The sequence below is a fragment of the Cladophialophora immunda genome, assembly GCF_000835495.1.
Source record: "Cladophialophora immunda strain CBS 83496 unplaced genomic scaffold supercont1.2, whole genome shotgun sequence".
Lineage (NCBI taxonomy): Eukaryota > Fungi > Ascomycota > Eurotiomycetes > Chaetothyriales > Herpotrichiellaceae > Cladophialophora > Cladophialophora immunda.
Window position 1 is genome coordinate 163,045 of NW_015622542.1, and position 17,328 is coordinate 180,372.

General features: G+C 54.1%; 6 protein-coding genes across 6 annotated transcripts; 5 read left to right on the forward strand and 1 right to left on the reverse strand.

Moving 5' to 3' along the window:
• Nucleotides 1-1,054: 1,054 nt before the first annotated feature.
• On the forward strand, nucleotides 1,055-1,759 carry PV07_02447 (uncharacterized protein; the record flags this gene model as incomplete). Its single annotated transcript, XM_016389057.1, has 1 exon — nucleotides 1,055-1,759. One exon carries the CDS (start codon nucleotides 1,055-1,057, stop codon nucleotides 1,757-1,759), a length of 705 nt encoding a protein of 234 aa, XP_016250959.1.
• Nucleotides 1,760-2,598: 839 nt separating this feature from the next.
• PV07_02448 (uncharacterized protein) lies at nucleotides 2,599-4,885 on the forward strand (the record flags this gene model as incomplete). Its single annotated transcript, XM_016389058.1, has 4 exons — nucleotides 2,599-3,084; nucleotides 3,264-3,314; nucleotides 3,411-3,655; nucleotides 3,706-4,885. 4 exons carry the CDS (start codon nucleotides 2,599-2,601, stop codon nucleotides 4,883-4,885), a joined length of 1,962 nt encoding a protein of 653 aa, XP_016250960.1.
• A 574-nt stretch (nucleotides 4,886-5,459) lies between these two features.
• PV07_02449 (uncharacterized protein) lies at nucleotides 5,460-7,689 on the forward strand. Its single transcript, XM_016389059.1, has one exon. The coding sequence runs from the start codon at nucleotides 5,854-5,856 to the stop codon at nucleotides 7,624-7,626; it is 1,773 nt and encodes a 590-aa protein (XP_016250961.1). The 5' UTR covers nucleotides 5,460-5,853; the 3' UTR covers nucleotides 7,627-7,689.
• Nucleotides 7,690-8,089: 400 nt separating this feature from the next.
• PV07_02450 (uncharacterized protein) lies at nucleotides 8,090-10,114 on the forward strand (the record flags this gene model as incomplete). Its single annotated transcript, XM_016389060.1, has 2 exons — nucleotides 8,090-8,456; nucleotides 8,514-10,114. The coding sequence occupies 2 exons, from the start codon at nucleotides 8,090-8,092 to the stop codon at nucleotides 10,112-10,114; spliced, it is 1,968 nt and encodes a 655-aa protein (XP_016250962.1).
• A 1,039-nt stretch (nucleotides 10,115-11,153) lies between these two features.
• On the forward strand, nucleotides 11,154-12,770 carry PV07_02451 (uncharacterized protein; the record flags this gene model as incomplete). The annotated part of the gene is made up of 2 exons (XM_016389061.1): nucleotides 11,154-11,650; nucleotides 11,717-12,770. The coding sequence occupies 2 exons, from the start codon at nucleotides 11,154-11,156 to the stop codon at nucleotides 12,768-12,770; spliced, it is 1,551 nt and encodes a 516-aa protein (XP_016250963.1).
• Nucleotides 12,771-15,677: 2,907 nt separating this feature from the next.
• PV07_02452 (uncharacterized protein) lies at nucleotides 15,678-17,302 on the reverse strand. The gene is made up of 2 exons (XM_016389062.1): nucleotides 16,278-17,302; nucleotides 15,678-16,173 (listed from the first exon to the last, which is right to left on the reverse strand). The coding sequence occupies exons 1-2, from the start codon at nucleotides 16,819-16,821 to the stop codon at nucleotides 15,950-15,952; spliced, it is 768 nt and encodes a 255-aa protein (XP_016250964.1). The 5' UTR covers nucleotides 16,822-17,302; the 3' UTR covers nucleotides 15,678-15,949.
• Nucleotides 17,303-17,328: the final 26 nt, after the last annotated feature.

Here is a 17,328-nt window from a genome sequence, read left to right on the forward strand (position 1 = left end):
GGAGTGATTCGAGATTGGATGACTGGGAGAAGAATGTCATGAGACTGGAAGGAAATTGTATTTTACCACGAACCCCGAGTCACGAGGGACAAGAAAGCGTGGGATTCTTTCGCCGACGTGGCTTGGGCTGGACCGGCCGGCAACTGGTATGCCTGGGCTCACATTCTAGCAGCCTTTTCATCATTACCCCTTTTTTTTGCCCAAACGAGAATTTCGTTGAAGAGCGGTTCGATAGACGGGGGATTCTGTTGACGCGTTTGAACACGGGTTAGCTTTGTCCCGGAGGCGGGACACTGGGTATAACAGATATATATGCATGATGTCAATGGGCGTCTAAGGGGAATGCGGGCTCGCAGTCGAAGATCGCCGTCCGATTGATTCAGAATCCATCGATAAGGTAAGTCAAGGTTCTCCTACCGTTGACAAGGCCCCCCCAGCCGGCGCACTCTGAATTTGTTTCTTTGCCATGTCTGGGCGAACTATCGAATCGGAACAAAAGACGATCATACAGAGGTGACGTGTTAGAGCCTCGACACTGGCAAAGGTGGAGAGCTCGGCTGGTGCTAGCTCGTGGCCAAAAGTTGGTATCGACTCGTTAAGCCTGGTCCCCCCTTGCATTGGAATGCCTGAACCGGTCGAATCAAGGTGTGCATGACCTCCCTCGCGCTCAGGGGTACCACCATCATGCGAGCGCTGTTTCTGCAAATCCCCGGTGACACTCCATGTGAACTGACCGATAGTCTGAGTGGGTAACATGCTTGGGAGAGGCTGTCGCGGCTGGGTAAGATGATTCCTCTCCATTCGGTCTGTATAGCTGTTGGGCCGAACGGAAGTAAGCGGGAAAGATCAAAAGGATAGGAACAGCCGTGTTGGATAAGAAATGGACTCTGCTTTTCCCCCAATGCTCTCTTTCTTTGCTTTGAATCGTTCTCAGTCCGCTTTGTGGCCGGATAACATTCCTCCAGCATGATTTGATAGGTGTATTTACCGACCTGATACCCTCACCCAGTACTCCGCCTCTACATCGCAGCTTTTGTCAGCAAACCCAGCAGCCATGGCGCAGCACCAAAGGAATGCATCGATAGCATCTTCGACCAAGACAGCCACGCCGACAGACAGCTGGGAGTCGTACTTTGACTCGTGGAGGGTGGAGGACGGCGACGTGCCCGACATGGCACCACCCCTTGCGCCCACCATCATTGAGCCAGTGATCGTGGATGACGAACTATACGACCCGGAGAGCCTCCTGAACGCCCAAATCAACCTGGACCGGGCTCTGGATTTGGAGTTGGACTGGGATTTCCAGGAGTATCACCACGACTACCGGGACAGGTGCTCGCCCAAGGTGTTTGGGAGATTGAACGACGCCAATCCCGCCAACAAACGGCATGCGATTTGCGTCTCAAACCGACGGGCTGCGGCAGCGGCATACTGTCAACGCCAGAGTCGAAGAGATCGTCGCCCAGTGACAGTACCTTCACCAATGGCTACCGGGCCTGATGACGTTGGCTGGATGGCGAAGATGGGGACGACCCAGCCTCGTCAGCCATTGGCGGCAAGGCAGGAGGAGACAGGCAGATCTGGCCATGCGTCCCACGGCGCCTTTGCGAGGAGAACCCTGCGTCTGCATGGGCGCCGGTCGGACCATGGGCTGGAGAACTCAAGCAGCAAAAGGCCACACCAGGCACTGCAGCGCAAGGAGCATTTCAAAGGAGGCTTGGGGAATCCACCGCAGGCGGAGCCACTTGTAAGTACATGATTATTTGCCCCCGCCGCGGCGGGCCCATGATGTGCCTTGGCCCTTGGGCCTTGGACACTGGACTGTCCCTATGATCTCATTACCCAGCACCTACGCCACCCACCCGCGCCCATACTATCCCCCCTTGCGGCCCCTATTACGCAGCAACCGGCACCACTGGGAAGTACCACTCGAGGGTCGATACCTTGGCTGGGGGAGCTACCTGCCTATGTCTTTACCTAAACCCTTGCTACAGCCACTTTGCCCCTCCAACAACAAACCCCCCTCCTTCGTCACTCATCCGTCACCCATCCGTCACTGAGTCTTGCTGCTGCCGCTGCCACTGCCGCTGCTCCCTTTCGTCCCCAAATTCCCTCCCACCAGTCCAAGCCCATCTAAACTCCAATTCAATCCTCTCATCATCCTTTCGTCCTCTCAATTTTCAACCAGCTTCTCTTTCACTTGCTCTTCCCCGGCGGCCACATCTCGCTTCCGCTTCTTCGTTTACGCCCTCTTCCTCTTCCCTCTCCCCCGGCCCCGCCTCACACCTTGCAGCCGCCATCTCGAAACCAAGACTCGTCATTGGCACTTCACCCTTTTCCGTCAAAGCTGCGCTCCGCTTATCCTGCTGCTGAATCATCCACCTCGCCGTTTCCTGCAACCACCGAAACTCTGGGCCTGAGACCCTGCCTACTACTATCTCCTGCCTACTGCTGTGAACTTTTCTTCCACCTCGCAACCTCGTGTGTCACCCGCTGGCCTCGACTGCAATCTCTCGATTTCTCTTCCTCCCCTCCTCTCTTGCATCCTCTCATTGCCTTGCCGTCCGTCCGTCGACCTGTCCTGGACCGTTGGCTAAAATGAGCACCATTCAGAATCTCAAGAACTTTATACGTCATGGGAAGCAAGCCCGCGTTGCCGACCCTCCCCGCGATCATCCCACTACGAATGTCTCTCCCATTCACGCCCAGCAACAGAAGTATCATCACGGCGTGAGCGACCCTATAGGCAACCATCACAGACAACCACAACATCATGTTCAACCTCAACCAGGTGAATATTCCGTCGCCGCCGGTGACAATCGAAATGTCGCCGCTCAGGCCGGAGCTGCCGCAGCTCACGCTGCGGGCAAGAACCAGAAGATCCAAGCAGACATCGAAGCTATTGTTGCCGAGGAGAGGGAAAAGGCCAGCAAGATGCCGCGATACCCTGGTCTCGAGCGCTTCATCCTCGTAGAAAAGATGGGCGACGGCGCTTTCAGCAACGTCTACAAGGCCAGAGACACCCAGACCGGAGACGAGGTCGCCATCAAGGTTGTCCGCAAGTTCGAAATGAACTCGAATCAGGTATGCCGGGAGTCATGGGACACTGTCATGTCTTGGATTCTTTCCCTTTCCTGCCCCCTGCCTTCGCACGCCCTGGCTTTGCCGTCCCCAGCATTGCACAGCTCCTTTCCTCTTTGTCTCCTTCTACCACTCCTTTCTTTCGTTCAAATCAGCTTCAAAACCAACCGTCTCTAACCTAGGGCGATGCTCACCTTCATCCGAACTTCAAAAAGCAACCAAAGGGCGTGGAGGTGCGCACTTCCATCCTATCCGAACCCTCTACTTACCACTTCCACTTTGATCCACTCCTTGCCTCCGTCCGAACGCAGACTGACTTCTTGCTATAGCGGGCCAATATTCTCAAAGAAGTCCAAATTATGCGCCAACTGGATCATCCCAATATTGTGAAGCTCATTGATTTTTCCGAGTCGCGGCAGTACTATTATATTGTCCTCGAGCTGTGTCCGGGTGGCGAATTGTTCCATCAGATTGTCCGCTTGACATACTTCAGCGAAGATCTAAGCCGTCACGTCATTACTCAGGTCGCCAATGCCTTGCTTTATCTGCACGAAGAGACCGGTGTAGTTCATCGGTATGGATTGTGATGGTAGATTGCTATGCAAGTAACTAACCTCGCCCCAGGGACATCAAACCGGAAAATCTTCTGTTTTATCCGATACCGTTTGTTCCGACTCGGAACCCCAGACCCAGAGGCCCCGACGATGAAGACAAGGCGGACGAGGGAGAATTTATTCCAGGCGTCGGTGCCGGTGGTATCGGCCAAATCAAGATCGCCGATTTTGGCCTTTCCAAAGTGATCTGGGATTCTCAAACCATGACGCCCTGCGGTACAGTGGGTTACACCGCTCCTGAAATTGTCAAGGATGAACGCTACAGCAAGTCGGTCGATATGTGGGCTCTCGGCTGTGTGCTATACACCCTTCTTTGCGGATTTCCTCCATTTTATGACGAGTCGATCCAAGTCCTGACGGAAAAGGTTGCTCGGGGTCAATATACCTTCCTATCACCCTGGTGGGATGACATTTCGAAATCGGCACAAGATCTAGTCTCGCATCTTTTGACCGTCAATCCCGACCGGCGATACACGATCGAAGAATTCCTGAATCATCCTTGGATTCGCAACACAACTGAACCCACGTATGCTGCAGCAGATGCTCCACCTCTCGCCACACCTCTCCATGTCCGCCAGAAAGAGATAGCCCAGGCGGGCAACCTCCCTGCCGACTTCCTCACCACTCCTAACACCCCAGGCGCCAAGCGAGCAGATTTCCGATCGCCCGGAGCTGTCAACCTCCGTGAAGTATTCGACGTGGGCTATGCCGTCCACCGACAAGAAGAGGAAGCCAAGAGGAGAAAGAATTTCAAGCAAGGTTACCGAGGGGCAGGTATGCCTGGTGGATTAAATCCTCTGAATGAAGACGAAGACGATGATGATGAAGATTACGAGGAAGAAGTGTCAAGCAAAGTACCTAAGAATCAGCAACCCTCCGATGTGTCAAGCATGGAAGCAAAGATGCGTCAAACCAACCTCGGGACCCAGCCCTCTGCTGCAGCCCAAGCGCGAGCGGCAGCAGCGCCCGCGAGAAGCCAACATCATAATAGTCAGCAGGAGCAGAAAGGATATGGCCAACATAGCGCAGCGGTAGCGGCCGCTGCCAAGCAAAGTGTTGGACGGCGAAATAAGCAGCCGTTCGAGTTGAGCCTGGACAACTCAACACTACTGGGCAGGAGAAATAAGATGGTGGCAGCCAACAATCCGAACGCGCCTTCTAAATTGAGAGAGGAGCTGAGTGTGAGATAATGTGGACAAGCTGGAAGACAAGTTGTTGGGACCTCACGCAGCAAAGGACACTCTTCACATACACACCCTCCCCCTCAACACCCTCAAAGATTCACCAGGCCGCGAGTGCAAGAAAAGGAATGTGAGCGAGCGTTTAGTTATTGCTTTGTCGATTTTGTGCATCGGGAATGGGACTGGAACCAGCACGGCTGCAGAAGGATGACTAGCAACCTAATGAACAGGTCTAGAAATGAATGTGACATGACGACACAGAAATTGGTTCGCCTTTTGCTTTGGCGGCGGCGGCGGCTTCTTCTTCTTCTTCTTCTTCTTCTTCCTCTTCTTCTTTGACTCAATCTCTCTCTCTTTCTGTTCTGTTCCAGGCTCCAAGATCCACCGAACCCTTGAGGGCCTTGAGGGAATGACATGTACGTGTCTGCTGTGGTGTCGGCACTGAGCGCAGGTGCTTGATTGATGTACGACGCAGGACAACGGGATGTACGAAGCAGCATCTCCACACGCGGCGCGGCGCCTTTTCCCCTCATTATTCAGTTTCCCTCTTTTTCCCTTTTGTACCCACACAACGCCCACCAAACACCACACACAGAGCACAGTCAACACCAAGATCCATCTCCACACCAAATCGCCAGCGGATATGACCGATCTCTCTGCTCAGGCCTTTGCTTCGCTACAATGGCTTTTGCAGGGTTTGGTACGATGACCGCCTCTTCGTCTGGTCCATTTTTCTTTTCTTTTCTCCTTTGCTCGTCATCTGCTCTGTCTTGCCGCAAAAATCGACCCGGTTGCCATCTCACAAATTTGCAAAGACGTAGACCAGGTTAGACAAGTACATATGGGCCTCTCTTGTTGAGTTTCTCTTCTCCTCTCCTCACCAAATTCCGCAACAAGCCAGGATCAAACTCAACAGCTGATCTCCGGCTCTAATCCTTGACCATAGAGTTTCCTTTCCTCACAGAGGAATACAGTCCATGACCTTCGATCACTCCAACGAACAGCAAATCTACCACGGAACTCCCCTGGGCCAACAGAGATTGGCTCAGGACGCAAGCCGTTCAAACCGGGATCCCGACCCGCTTCCGCCTGCACCACATTCACCATGCTCAACCCTCGATAGGAGCAGGTCGGGTTCACTCTCACTCGGCCAGAACATCGAGAAAGAGTCATGGAAGGACAGTGACCAAACGCTGGGGGCCTTCACCTTTCCCTCTAGGGGAGATGCAGAGGTAGCCGAGAAGCAGCCGGGTTGTATGGCCGTCAGCGAGACCAAAGACGTTCACGAAATCTCTGAATTTCAACGTCCCGGTATCGGGTCACGGCAGGCGACATCTGCGGCACCATCAATCGCTGCAGCACCATTCGCATGCTCATATTCTTGTGGTCTCGAAAAATCGCATAGTCACGATGCCTCGGGAAAGCCACGGCCCAGGTCATCTTCTTCACTGTCAGCCAGCTCGAGAACCCCAACACTCCACGAGGTGCCCAGTGGATTAGCCACCGCCAGTCGGGTTTCCACCGATGCCTATGGCAATAGCTATCCTGAAGGCGGCAAAGAGGCGTGGCTGTGTGTTTTTGGATCGTTCTGTGGTTTGATGAGTGCTCTGGGGATGATGAATACGTTGGGAACATACCAGGCCTATCTTTCCACACATCAGCTTCAAAACATGAGCGAGAGCACCATTGGCTGGATTTTCGGCATCTACGCTTTCCTCTCCTTCGTCCTGGGCATCCAGATTGGCCCAGTGTTCGATGCCAAAGGGCCGCGGTGGTTGGTCCTTGCCGGGTCTGTTTTCATGCTCGCCTCCCACCTCCTGATGGGGGTGTGCACCGAGTACTGGCACTTCCTGATTGTGATTGGCATCGTCGGGGGCCTTGGTACTTCGTTGGTTTTCACGCCCGCCATTGCCGCGATTGGCCACTTCTTCCTGAGGAAAAGAGGCCAGACCACGGGACTTGCTGCGGCTGGAGGATCGATGGGTGGGATCCTGTTCCCACTGACACTCCAGGCATTGTTTCCCAAGATTGGCTGGGCATGGTCGACTCGAGTCTGCGCCTTGATCAATCTGGTGCTCCTCATCTTTGCGAATCTGTTCATCAGGTCACGCCTCCCGCCACGCAAGGCCACCAAGGAAAACATTCTCCCGGACTTCCGCATCTTCAGAGATCCGGTCTTCGCGTTGACCACAGCAGGTGTCTTCTTCGTCGAATGGGGCCTGTTCGTCCCACTTACCTATCTGAGCAGTTATGCCCTTAGCCACGGCGTCTCGACCTCATTCGCGTACCAGATCATTGCTATCTTGAATGTCGGCTCCTGCTTTGGTCGATATTTTCCAGGATTTGTGGCCGACAAATTTGGCCGCTTCAATGCCATGGTTGTGACCATCTTTTTGTGCCTCGTGTCGACGTTGGCGTTCTGGCTCCCGGCCAACGGATCGATTGCGTTGATCATCGTCTACGCCCTGATCTTTGGCTTCGCCTCCGGTTCGGGCATCTCGCTGACTCCGGTCTGCGTGGGTCAGCTGTGCAGAGTCGAGAACTATGGACGATATTACGCCACGTGCTATACTCTCGTGTCGTTTGGATCCCTGACCGGCATTCCGATTGCGGGACAGTTGGTGACGGCGTGCCAAGGAGAATACTGGGGGTTGATTGCATTTACTAGTTGTAGTTATGCGGCGTCGCTGACCATGTTGACGGCGGCAAGAGTGGTGGGTGCTGGATGGAGTCTCAAGGTCGTGTATTGAGTGGTCGGCCATGGGAAGATGATATGGTCGAAGCCCAGTCTATAGAGATATATCAGAATAAGAGAAGATACATTGAAAAACTGCCCGGCAAAAGAATGCCATCTAGATTGGCTACAAAGCCCATACACCAACGACGGGTGGCCTACCATCTTGTCGGCGTGTATTATTCTCTAGCAAGAAAAGCACTGGGATAAATGCTCAGTGTCTCATTGAAACCCATTCTCGAGGGTTTCCAGCCCCGCCCAGTTGCTAAACAAATGGCGAGACGGTCTCTGTCCGAACAAATGGGGGCCAGAAAATTCCTCCTCGGCATGCATCTTCTGTTGCAAACTGTGTACACATCTCCTCATCTGCTCTGCTTGGAGTTGTTGGCAGTACCCATTCCATCGAGGTTGAAAGTCTGAGGGCAGCCCAAGCAGCCAGCGATGCAGCAGCTTGCGCCAGCTACATTACGACCCCGATCATGGACGACCGTGGATTCATCCTGGACAGCGATGCCACCGCCCGCGATGTCTACAGCACTCTCCATGGCGACGAGATTCGCACCTTGTTGCTTGCTCCAGGCGAGAAAGGCACGCCCATTAGCTGTGAGATGCAGGTGATAGCATCTCCCAGGAGCACTCAATTCGAGGCCCTGTCATACGTCTGGGGCGAAACCAGGCCATCGAAGCTCATCTCTTGCAACGGCTTTGACTTTCCCGTGACCGACTCTCTATACACAGCTCTTTTTCATCTGCGGTATACGGATGCCTGGAGAAGGTTATGGGTAGACCAGCTCTGCATCAATCAAACCCAGGGTCAGGAGTTGATGAAACAAGTCGGGTTGATGGGTATGCTCCGCCAACTTCTTCTCTAAATGGCGTCCCTGCGTGCTCATGCCGACCCAGGAAGTCTTTATTCCTCTGCGTGCCGTGTCATCGTCTGGCTCGGCAAGTATGACCAAAAGATGTCGCTGGCATTCGAAATGCTGCACGAGACCTCTCTGAGTTTGAGCCTCGTTCGATCTGACTTCCTGAACTCGTCGAGTGGACCATCGACACCCCGAACAAGATCGCTCACGCCTCGGGGGACGTCCAGGTCTCCGCGACTGTCGCGATATCCTAGCCGTGCCTCGGGCTCGCGTGAAAGCCTCAGCAGCCTCTCCTCCTCGACTTCGAGCCTGACTAGCTTGCCGTCTCCCCGGCCGAAGAATAAACGGCACAACACTCCTCCCGCCTTGAAGCACGCATTGTCGATTTTCCAGCACGTGTACTTCACGAGGAAGTGGACATTCCAAGAGATAATTCTGGCCAAGGCCGCAATCATCTGCTGCGGCGACCTCGAAATGGCATGGAGTGACTTGTCCCTTTGGTATTTCCATTATGCCTCCAAACTACGCAGCTCGAGTCTCTTGTACGACTCCGATGGCTCCTTTGAGAATATCCTGACAGTAAGGAACGAACTGGACAAGGGCACACTGAAGCTGAGTAAGTTGCTCATGCTGACCCGGCCGAGGACGAGCACGAAACCCGAAGACGCGATTTATGCACTGCTGGGCTTGATGCCCGACTTGCTCGAGGCTTTGGAGTCGAAGTCGAAAATCCAACAGTCCTCCGAGACGATATATTTTCCGGGGGAGGACTTGTTCTGCCTCTACCTAAAGGTCTTTCTATACTGCATCGAGAAAGAGCACGACTTGGCTATCCTAAGCGCCGCTGGCAGGTACAGGAGCAGTGCCCAAGCGAGTTGGCCATCCTGGTTACCAGACTGGAGGCAATCCCTGCCCCTCCGGCCCTTGATCCTCACGGATTCTACAGATCTTGACGCAGACTCCGCCTTTGCTGAAGACGCCCCCAAAGATGCCACCCCTGTGCAACACGCTGCGAAATCGCCCATCTTCAAGTTGAATCTCCTGCCCGCTTTGCCAACTTCATCGATGTCAGCCCGAACCTCTCTGACAGTATTTGGTGTGCGACTTGGCTGTCTGGTTACGCGTCAACTATCTTGGCCCAGCGTTTTCCTGGTTGCCGACTCACAGGCTGAGTCTTTACTGAACAGTAGAGTGGATGAAGGCCAATTCACCCAGCCACTTGCATCCCTGGCACCATCACTCTCTGACAGACTCCTGAAATCCGGCCAGGCCACATATCACGGGCCAAACCAGAGTTACGCGGCTTCTTTGGTGCAGAAATCACTCAAAAGCGGCGCGCAATGTCGTTCCGTAAGGACTTCTGCCGTGGTGGAACCTGGAGATTGGCTCTGCGCCTTCAGGGGTGGGAGTGTGCTATACGCTGTTCGTCCGCTTGTCGAGTTTAATGCTCACCAAGCAAACTCCACCTCAGTGACGAGAGGGAGATCGTTGCGCCATTCGAAAGCACCAACATCGTCGGTCGCCAGCGCCGTACAGCGCGCCAAATACCTGTTCCTTGGTGAATGCGCAGTGCACGGCCTGAATCCAAGCGAGATCCTGGATTATCGAGATGAAACGATCGAGTTTGAGCTGACATGAATTAGGCACTGAAATCATCCAAATGCTCCTGACAGCCTAAGCCGCGCATGTGGTAATCATTGGCCCTAGCCAGGGAAGAGCTGCTCGCTCCAGGCCGTTGGGAGGTGGCAAATATCACCCGTGAGTCCCTAGGCCAGAACAATTCGAATGCGCATGAAGTCAAGACAACTTCGAGGTGTTGTCACGAGGACCGACGACAGTTCAGCCCCAGCATTCGGTTCGTCCAAAGCGGCCAATGCAAGGCCTCAATTCCGGTCAACGGACCAATCATAACACGCCCTGGCCGTGCAACGTGAAACTGTTCCGGCCAGGCGAATCATCGCGTTCCATTTCTGAGCTCCAGAGCGTATCGAATTCCGGCCTCCAGCAATTTCTTACTTAAGAGCAATGGATTCGAGGAGGGGTCAAAGGTGGGCTTCTCCTTCGCAAATGCCATGGGGCGCATGATCATCTGGCCCTCTGCCGCCAGCGGGACCTTGGTCCTCTGCGACCTCAAACACTGAAGCATCATGCGTGGCCTGGGCCTTCGCGCGACTACATATCAAGGAAGAACACACCGTGTCAAAGCAACACTCCTTGCCATCAGATATTGCTGGAACAACTTGCAGAGCAATTGACAGCGCTTCAGTACCCCGTGGTTGGAACTTACACTGGATGCATTCAATGCCAAGACGAGGCTGCTAGCCCCGACCATGTCTCCCACTCCTTCAACAAATGTCTAGGATCGCGAGTTGGCTCGGGTCCTTCTGTCTTGTCTTGATATAGCTCTGCTTTTATGGAATCGCAGTGGACTTTGCTCACCGCAACAGTCGCTCTTCTCCTATCCATTGGCCGGAATAACTTCCGGCCAAGGGGCATATAAGCAACTTGTCCTTCCCGCAGGAACGAGAAGACGTTTCGTGCGTGTATCTGGACTACAGGCTTTCATCTCGCGCTTTGTTTCACAAGGGAACTATTCTACCTTTTGTTTGGTCTGTTCTGGCAAGGCTGCATACCTGTTTGATCCCTTTGAGACTCAACCCACCGAAGGTCATTCGTAATGACTTACCTCACCGACTCACCACCTCTGCCCCCTCTTGCTACTCTCTTTCCTTACATACGGTCTGATGCCAGCAGTCTCCCACGCTCTGCAGACCCTTTCACGGTTACGACCAGCACCGGCTTCCTCCCTTGCCGTTCACCCTTGCTTCGTCTGCCGGAGCAGTTCAATGCGCTATCAGACATTCTTAACGACATGCCAATCGTCAAAGCTGACAAGTCGCCTGGCCTGCTCGCTACGTTCAAGCTCGGCCCTCTTATCGACTCCGGTGCTTTGCCAGACTTGACTTCTTGCGTGGATGACCTGCGGACCGACACTGGTGATCTCGACCTGGAAGCCATCACGGCCGTGTTCAGGGACTATAGCTTTTTGGCCAGTGCGTATCTGCTGGAGCCCTGTTGGGAGACGTGGTCGAAGGACCATGAAGCTGGCTATGGTTTGGGCAGAGCTGTCCTGCCAAAGTGCATAGCGTCGCCGCTAGTGAAGGCCGCGGACATGTGAGTATCTCTCCCAGCAACGAGCTCTAGTCTGGGTACGTGTGCTCATCAATCCTTCTCACTTAGCCTCGATATTCCGCCGTTCATGTCCTACGCTGCGTCATATGCACTATACAACTACTCTCTCGTCAATCCCAACATCGGCGCAGGCGTATACGACAACCTCCGCCTCATCCGCGCGTTTGAACGTGGTCTTGATCCGTCGAGCTCAGAAGCCGGCTTCATTCTGACCCACATCCACATGGTCCAGGAAACCGGACCCTTGATTTCGGGCGCGGTCGACCTGCTCTCGACCATAGAAAATTCTCCCGGTGATGTATCTTCCGCAATCTCGGCGTTCCAGACCATGCTCTCCGCCATGAGCCGCATCGAATCCCACATGGAACAAATGTGGACTCACTCCCTCCCCAAGGACTATCTCTCCTACCGCACGTTCATCTTTGGCATCACCTCACAATCCATGTTTCCCAACGGGGTGATCTACCAAGGCACCCGCTACGGCGATTCCAAGCCGCTGTACTTCCGCGGCGAATCCGGCGCCAACGACAGCATCATTCCCCTATTGGATCATCTGATGGAGATTCCCATGCCGAGCAACCCGCTCACGGAGATTCTGAGGGACTTTAGGAGCTACCGGCCAAAGACTCACCGGGAGTTTCTGGCGTGGGTCATGAGTAAAAGCGCAGAGGTCGGCGTGAGGCAGTACTGTACTCATCACGCTTCTTCATTGCAGGGTGTGGAAGCCGGCCGCTCTGCTGGCGAGGACGAGGCCAACAGGGCCTTGCTGCTGCCGACACTCTACCTCAAATTGCTTGACCACGTGCGCAGTTTCCGCTGGCGTCACTGGCTGTTTGCGAGGGAATACATCATCAAGCGCTCCTCGCACCCGACAGCCACGGGCGGGTCGCCCATCGTGACGTGGTTGCCGAACCAGCTATTTGCGGTCATGGATTTGATGGAGGACGTGTACGGCGAGAGCGGTTTGAAAAAGGCAGTGGAACAGGGAACGGGAGAAACGGCCGAGACAAGGGCGGTCAGGGAGATGATGCAGAACGTGTCGAACCAGAGGGACAAGCTGGACAAGGAGGTTAAGAAGTATTGTGCGGAACGGGGTGCGTGAGCTGAGCTCCAGGGAGGCAACCTCTGACAAAGGTGCGGATTCTAGCAGGGCACCCTTGAGTCTGCCAACCCAGGACCCTGTGAGTGACGATGACGGCGGCGGACAATGATATCGTGCTCATCAATGAACGGTCAATATCAAGCAAACGCCGTACAAAAAGGCCCCCCGCCAATAGTGAATTGTTCCGTGGATCGCTTGTCTCGGCGACATCGGCGCCGAGATTTTCCGCCCGGCTCACTCCGCCCAGTCCCGCCCCGCCGTTGACAACCCTGGGTGGCGGAGGGTCCTATCTGTCACAGCCTCGTCACAAACCTCAGTGACACTGATCGTGGAGGGTTGGATCCTGCTCCCGCTTCTCCAAGGTATAAATAACCCCCTGCGAGGCCCCTGACTGTTGGTATTCTTTCCAAGCCATCATCACCACGAAAACGATAAGTATGGAAAGGGTGTTATGAAACTTGGTGCCTCTTCAGTCCTGAGCCTCCTTGACCCATGTCTGTCCTAAGATGCACAACAGCACTGTTCTCCCTCATAGCACCACGCCGGTCCAGCCCTTCCTCCGATCTCCACTGAGGCTTCTTGAGGGACTACGACAGCGTTTGAACACCGATAGCATCTGCATCGTGTGTCCGACAAACAATCCACGGTCTTTGTCCTACCATGCCGGGACACAGCCGCACAGACACAACATCCTCCAACTCGACGTGAACCATTTGCTGCATTCGACTTAAGATCAGAGTGCTTATTGAAGTATGCCGCCCAAGAATGTGGAAGGAAAGAGCACATGTCTGGCGTATCTGGTTCCAGCTTTGCGTGTCTGCAAATAACGCAAATATGGCCCGTCCAGATGCGGGGCCTGTATATATGTATTTTTCACCGGTGGACATTCCCTGCTCCGAGCTTCGTGGCAAGGTGAGCAGTCCGACAAAACCAATAGACCCCCCTGCCCGTTTTAATTCTTTCTAGCCATTGGCAAAGCAAGGCAAGCACGAATATCCACCTTGGAGTGCCTGTCATCAGACCTTCGACACAGTCCTGTCCGGGAGGGCCGCCGAAGTCTTCACTCCGAGATTGTCCAACTGGGGTTTTCCGGGCAGCTTTCCAGCACATGAACCCACCCTGGCAACCGTTCTGTGGTGCCAACCGACTGTCAAACGGTGTCTGCACATGGAATCACTCTCGACACCGGCCTGGAAATGGAACTGATCCAACAGCACAGAAGCTCATCTCTCCTCCACAAGCCAGAACGTCCTCACCTGCCAGGATGGAAACTTTCAAGGCATGCTCCGGACCCAGTCACCGTTCAACCACTTCCACATCCAGAGGTTCCGATATTCGAGTCAATGACGACAATTGACGACCCGGCACTTCACTTCAGATGTGGTTGTTGGTATATATATATACATAAAGGTGGCCAATTCAAGTGTCTGTGGCTGTAAGTTGTGCCTTACTGCCAGGGTTAAGGGGCTCATTGACCGTTCCACAGATACGACGTCGAGTGCACCACACTCCGTCTATTAGTCGCAACACTGTGAATTGTTGCCTCTTTATATTGCGGCTGGGGTGGACAGTTCATAGCGTGTGAGACTGTAAGTGTCTCCATAAATGCATACTGAGGACCTTACTAATTGTTCGATAGAGCCGGGCGTCGAGTATACCTTACTCCGCCCGCTGGTCTCAACGCTTTGAATTGTTACCTCTTTATATTCTCCGGCCCGAGGTGGACGATTCAAGTGTTTAGCTCTGTAAGCATATACCTCTTGCTTAAGGTGAGGATGGTACTGACCGTGCTGTAGGGTTGGCGTAGAGTATACCATACTCCGCCGGCCAGTCTCACAACCTTGAATTGTTGCCTCTTTATATCCCCGGCCCGGGTTGGGCGGTTCAAGTGTGGGTTTCTGTAAGTATACATCCCTTCACCCCAGTTGAAGCTCCCTGCTGATTACTCCAAAGACAGACGTCGAGGACAATACTCCGTTTGTTGGGTCCAACACCTTGAACTGTTGCCTCTTAGAGAGTGTTCCACCGGTGATCAATTCAGGTAGCTCGCTCGGTCAGACCTTGTCGGCGCGGCCTATGTCTTTGCTGACTTTAAGCTGAGCAGCCCTGGGAATGGCGCGTGAAAGTTGTGAATGTCAGAGGTGAAGGATGTAGACCGGGGCACAAGTCGGGCAGAGATCCTCTCAAATGGTTGAATCCATTCACTCCTTGTCCGTCACAAAAAAAGCCTGTCGCGTAGTCAACTTCAACCTGCCCATCTGACAAGCTCTCTTCTTCTCCTCTCGTTCTCACCGAAGAGGTGCGAGGTTGACAAGAGCGCCTGGCATCCCGCACAGACATCAAAGGAAGATGGAAAGCCGACAACCCAGAGAGTATACGCGTCTTGATCTCGAGGCAGCACAGACCCTGGCCACCTTCCGCCTGACGGCTGTGGAAACGGTGCGAGATGTGGAAGTCGTCTTCTAACCAGCAGAGAGTCAGGTGCCACCGCCAGCCAACGCGCCCGCGCCCGATCCTGCTGCAGCAAACCCAGCCATGGGCAAAAGCCGTCAACTTCAACCTGTCGCTGGGCCACCCATTGTCCCTTCTGCACCACTTGCGCACGGCAACTCAACGTCGGCTTTGTCAAATGTGCAGCAAGTGACAGCAACTCCTCGTGCCGCGCCAGACAGTCAGGCAAAAGCACGACACCGATACAGCTGTTACATGTGCCACCACGTATCTCAGAAAGTCGGGTGCGTTGTGAACCACATGGCCAAGCAGCACGGCTTGGAGAGGGTCCTGGTGGACAGAGCCAGGATTGAGGCTTCAGGCGTGCAGATGCTGTGGTAGTCACAGAGGATGTTCAAACGATCATAGGCGGTGTAGGGGCGGACAAAACGGCACGCAAGGGCTGAGAAGTTGAGGCGAGAATTGATAACCTGCATATCAAACAGGAGGATTGCGACAGCACTACCGAAACTCACATGCTATGCGCTGCTTAGCATACACGAAAATACCGGCGACTCCAAGCAAACACCATAAGCCACTCTTCCAAGCATCACTTGCCAGCACGACCACGACGGGTGCATTGTCGATTCAACTAACCAGACTACCGCGAACCCGTGATGTATCTCAGGAGGTAACCACAGAAACAAATTCACAATTTGACTGTTAATAGCACCGGTATTGACGCGCATTCAATCAACTTTCTTTCTGTCTCCGTCGCCTCCTTTGCTCTTACCCTTCACGAGGGACCGGAGAATCAACCACATCCACCAGAGGGTGTTGCTCGCTTTGCCGCTACCGTAGTCTTGCGCGCGATCACCCACTTCTGCCATGGCGCAGACCAGATCTGCCAGTTCCTTCTGGACTTTATAGTGGAGATACGCTGCTGTGAGGTCTAGACCGTTTGTAATTCCACCTGGAAAGATAGCAGTTAGCAGGTGCGCGGTGGGCGACGTTACCATCGAAGGTTAAGAGGGAAAGAGAAAAGGACCAGCAGTGGAGAGCAAAAGTACTACCCACCGGACGACCACATTCTTCCATCTCTCTCCCATCTCCGATCCACAAAGTTTGCCGCAGGGAACTTCTCCTTCAGCTTTCCCAATAGACCTCTGGGTCCGGTGATCCTCTTGCCGTCCAAAAGCCCCGCAAAACCGGCGGGAAAGCTGCCGGTGCAGATGACCAAAAAGTCGGTCTGGTCGGCTTCCTTGTGCGCGCGGAGGAAAGCCAAGACGTCTTCCTCGGGGATCAGATTCGGATCCGGGCCCGGGATGAGAAGCGCGTCGAGGTGGCCTGGTTGTACGGCCGGCGATGACAGCGAGTCCGTCACGGGAAGCGTGGCCGAGGACGTCATCGAGGCGTGAGTGCCGGACCCTGTCGCGGCGATGTAGTGGATCTCGACCGGGACAGCCAGGTCACGGAGTGGTTTGGGGAGGCCGCATGCTTCGAGGTACTCCGGGGTGAGCATACCGAAGAGATCAATGGCCGAGGCATCGAGGAGTTGGACCGGTGGGATCAGAAGGATTCCGATGCGAAGAGAGGTCGCTTTTGGCGTGGTAGAAGTCATTTTGTTGGCAAAGAAAGGTATTTCCGATCTGGATCGTCGTCTTCGTCGAGCTTATTGCGGCACTGATAGAGACTGTCGCGCTTAGGGGAGCCAGAAAGTTCGACCTCATGATGGGTGGTGCTCGAGGTATAAATACCTACTCGCCATAACGCAGAGTCTAGATGCCAGAACATTGGTGCCTGAGGCTCCCAAAGAGCCAAATAAAATATACACCGCTCCGCTTTTCATAGTCGTTCTTCGGGAAAGTGAGCAAGCCTAGGTGAGTTCGTGGTGCTATTTGCCAAATGGCGTCTATGTAGGGGGTGTTTTGAGGAGCCCTGAGTGGCCAGGCTCCAGCATTTTGTTAGCGTCAAACTTGGCTGCAACAGATTTGTTATTGGTCAAGTGGACATGACAAGACTGAGACTGTTGAAAGTTCGAATACTGTGATTGGCGATCCCACAGTCAAACGGAGCAGAGTGCGGCCGATGCCTCGTGGATGGACGAGGTGGACTGCGCTGTATGCGG

Coding starts and splice junctions, on each gene's coding strand:
- PV07_02449 (XM_016389059.1), top strand. CDS start 5,854: ATGACCTTCGATCACTCCAACGAACAGCAAATCTACCACGGAACTCCC.
- PV07_02452 (XM_016389062.1), bottom strand. CDS start 16,821: ATGACTTCTACCACGCCAAAAGCGACCTCTCTTCGCATCGGAATCCTT. Junction 16,174..16,277: donor TGGAAGAATGTGGTCGTCCG/GTGGGTAGTACT, acceptor CTATCTTTCCAG/GTGGAATTACAAACGGTCTA.